Raw genomic sequence first — 3,799 nt, forward strand, 5'->3', positions numbered from 1 at the left:
ACACCCAGACAGCTAGACAGTCAGACAGACAGACAGAGAGAGAGACACACAGACACCCAGACAGATAGACAGGCAGACAGAGAGACAGACACACAGACACCCAGACAGCTAGACAGTCAGACAGGCAGACAGAGAGACAGACACACAGACACCCAGACAGACAGACAAGTATGTATACAGACAAGCAGACAGGCAGGCACACAAACAAACAGACATACAGACAGACAGATACAGAGAGACATACAGACATACAGACAGACAGATACAGAGAGACATACAGACATACAGACAGACAGATACAGAGAGACATACAGACAAACCCCTGGGTGGTGAATAACAACTCACGCTTTACTACAGTAGTAGCAGTTTTGTTTCAAATGTTCATTCCTTTTAATTTTCGCGTGGGGCCCCACCTGAACACAGAATCGCCTCTGCAGACAGGTGGCTCATGTTTACGTCGCCGCGTGAGCTTTCAGTTTTTTCTTTGTGTTTTGGTTGTATGTCATCCACTCAACTATGCACACTAGAAGGAGCAGAGGGCAGCAAACATTGTCTAGTAGAGGGGTTCCCAACCTATGGGCCGAGGTATTCCAAGTGGGCCTTGAAATGATTTTCCAAAAAATAATAATCATATTTTGGTGTGTGTTGCTGTTGATTTGTTTGAGGTTTACTCTTAATTGGGTCAGAGGTGGGCCCCGAACATTTTTTGACAATTTTGAGTGGGCCCCAAGTTGAAAAAGGTTGGGAACCCCTGGTTTAATAGAGTAAGATACCCCAAAGTGCTCAAGTTTGGTCTCCTAAGCTGGTCTCGTCCCCCCTTCTTCTTCTCTTTCTATGGTGTTTGGTCTCCTAAGCTGGTCTCATCCCCCCTTCTTCTTCTCTTTCTATGGTGTTTGGTCTCCTAAGCTGGTCTCGTCCCCCCTTCTTCTTCTCTTTCTATGGTGTTTGGTGACGGCTTGCATAAGATGTGCGCTACCGCCATCTACAGGGAACTCCATTGGTCTCCTAATGACATGAGTGGAGAAATACAAGCTTGATTTGCCTATAAAATAAAATCTTTTTTTTTTATAATAAAACCATTATTTAATAAAAAACATTTTTTATAATAAAACCATTATTTAATAAAAAACATTTTTTATAATAAAACCATTATTTAATAAAATCATTTTTTAAAAGAAAACCATTATTTAATAAAAAAAACAGTTTCTGGTTAACATAGCTAATGGCCCTCCAGGTATCAACCCCTGATGAACTCTTCCTCTTCCTGCCTACTGTAAATCCCGTAGGGGGCGTGTGGCTTACGATTGACGACAGCTGTTTATTGGGTGATTCAAAAGCAGCAGCCCTGGTAATTGGGCGAGCTTGGTGCCCTTTCAGGTTGGGACATGGACCCCGATGTTGCAGTCAGAGCTGCAGTCCTTTCTCCCATTGAAACCCATATAAAACATGGCAATTGAACTACAAAAATGGCCTCTTCAGGCAGCCTACCGTGTAGTCTTTTCTTCCATTGAAACCCATTATAAAACACAGCTATTGAACTACAAAACACTCTAGAGGGAGCAGAGGTGCTGTCAGTCTCAAATTGCCTTGTCTTTCTCTCTCTCTCTCTCTCTCTCTCTCTCTCTCTCTCTCTCTCTCTCGCTCTCTCTCCAGCAGCCCTGGTACCTGGGCAAGCTTGGTGTCCTTCCAGGTCAGGACCCAGATGAATAACGCTCTCTCTCTCTCTTTCCTCTCTCCCCTCTGTGTGTGTGTGTGTGTGTGTGTGTGTGTGTGTGTGTGTGTGTGTGTGTGTGTGTGTGTGTGTGTGTGTTGTGTGTGTGTGTGTGTGTGTGTGTGTGTGTGTGTGTGTGTGTGTGTGTGTGTGTGTGTGTGTGTGTGTGTGTGTGCGTAGCAGCCCTGGTACCTGGGCGAGCTTAATGCCCTTCCAGGTCAGGACCCAGATGAATAACGCTCTCTCTCTCTCTTTCCTCTCTCCTCTGTGTGTGTGTGTGTGTGTGTGTGTGTGTGTGTGTGTGTGTGTGTAGCAGCCCTGGTACCTGGGCGAGCTTAATGCCCTTCCAGGTCAGGACCCAGATGAATAACGCTCTCTCTCTCTCTTTCCTCTCTCCCCTCTGTGTGTGTGTGTGTGTGTGTGTGTGTGTGTGTGTGTGTGTGTGTGTGTGTGTGTGTGTGTGTGTGTGTGTGTGTGTGTGTGTGTGTGTGTGTGTGTGTGTGTGTGTATGTGTGTGTGTAGCAGCCCTGGTACCTGGGCGAGCTTAATGCCCTTCCAGGTGGGGACAGGGGCGACCCAGATGCTGCAGCCAAGTGTAGATCTGTAGTCTTTTCTCCCATTGAAACCCATTATAAAACACGTCTATTGAACTACAAAACTCTCTCTCTCTCTCTCCATGCAGCAGCCCTGGTACCTGGGCAAGCTTGGTGTCCTTCCAGGTCAGGACCCAGATGAATAACGCTCTCTCTCTCTCTTTCCTCTCTCCCCTCTGTGTGTGTGTGTGTGTGTGTGTGTGTGTGTGTGTGTGTGTGTGTGTGTGTGTGTGTGTGTGTGCGTAGCAGCCCTGGTACCTGGGCGAGCTTAATGCCCTTCCAGGTGGGGAGCGGGACCCAGATGCTGCAGCCAAGTGTCCAGAGCTACAGCATAAACATCACTGGTGAGACCGGCAACTGAGGAGCTCAGGAGCTGAGGAGCTGAGGAGCTGAGGAGCTGAGCCAACCAATCACGAGCCAGGACCAGCCCAGCCCAGCCCAGCCCAGCCCAGACCAGCCAATCCGGAGCCAAGACCCAGCCCAAGACCTGCCCAACCCAGCCCAGCCCAGCCCCACCCCCAGCCCAATCAGGACCTGCCGGCCGCATGACTGACAGGTCCCGCGGACAAACCAGCAAGCAGCACTTATACATAGATTCTATACGTACAGTATACAGTACAGTACAGTAAATATACAGTACAGGACAGTGCATTAAACAGTACAGTACCGTACATATACATACTACAGTACAATCTCCACTTCCTTCTTCGTCTTTGCTCCACGTGGCTTTTTGCGCCTTTCCTCCTCGCCGGATTGGAGGAGGAGGAGGAAGAGGAGGAGGAGGAGAGCAATGCCATTGGTTGGAGAACAGAGGAAGTGGTCGGGACTGAGCCTTCTCTGCACGGCCTGGTTGGCCAGCCAGCCTGTTTGTCTGTTTTTTTGAAAAATACTGTGACGTTCCCCCCCCCCTGGAAATCCCCCCTTACGAAACTATAGATGCCTTAATGTTTTTGCATGATCCGCTAGTCCATCTATCTATCTCTCTATCTCTCTTAGTATCTATCTATCTATCTATCTATCTATCTATCTATCTATCTATCTATCTATCTATCTATCTATCTATCTATCTATCTATCTATCTATCTATCTATCTATCTATCTATCTATCTATCTATCTACTTTTTGTACATGTGACTCTAGTCTCGAGTCCTGGTTTACGGAGTTGGTGTGTGACATGGACTGTCTTGATTGGCTAGATGGATTGGGGAGGGGTTGGACATGTCTGGTCCAATCAGATGATGCCACTCCCCCCCACAAGTGAAGATCCAGTGATGTCACTTCCTGTCACACCACCCATCCTCCAGAGGATCCTCAGCCAATCAGAACTCTTTGCTGCAGAGGCAAAAGGAACGCATCTCTCCTTCGGCGAAACAAATGAATGTTTCCATTTTTCCTGTTCATTTCTTTATTTTCCTTGTCTTTTTTTCTTTCTTTTTTTTGTTTTTTTTCCTGTTTTCAAATGACCTTGACTCAAGACCTTGATGTTCTACAAGAA

The 3,799-nt window shown here is 47.0% G+C and overlaps 1 protein-coding gene across 1 annotated transcript in view; it reads left to right on the forward strand.

Annotated features, from left to right (window-relative positions):
- The window catches only part of LOC134443996 (nuclear factor 1 B-type-like), a 333,951-nt gene extending 331,021 nt beyond the window's left edge, over positions 1 to 2,930 (forward strand). The window contains exon 11 of the mRNA XM_063193490.1: positions 2,551 to 2,930. Coding sequence (XP_063049560.1) covers positions 2,551 to 2,652 — 102 coding nt within the window. The 3' untranslated portion in view covers positions 2,653 to 2,930. The remainder of the gene's footprint in view (positions 1 to 2,550) is intronic.
- The last annotated feature ends 869 nt before the right edge of the window (positions 2,931 to 3,799 follow it).

Source organism: Engraulis encrasicolus, unplaced genomic scaffold, assembly GCF_034702125.1.
Source record: "Engraulis encrasicolus isolate BLACKSEA-1 unplaced genomic scaffold, IST_EnEncr_1.0 scaffold_41_np1212, whole genome shotgun sequence".
Classification (NCBI taxonomy): Eukaryota; Metazoa; Chordata; class Actinopteri; order Clupeiformes; family Engraulidae; genus Engraulis; species Engraulis encrasicolus.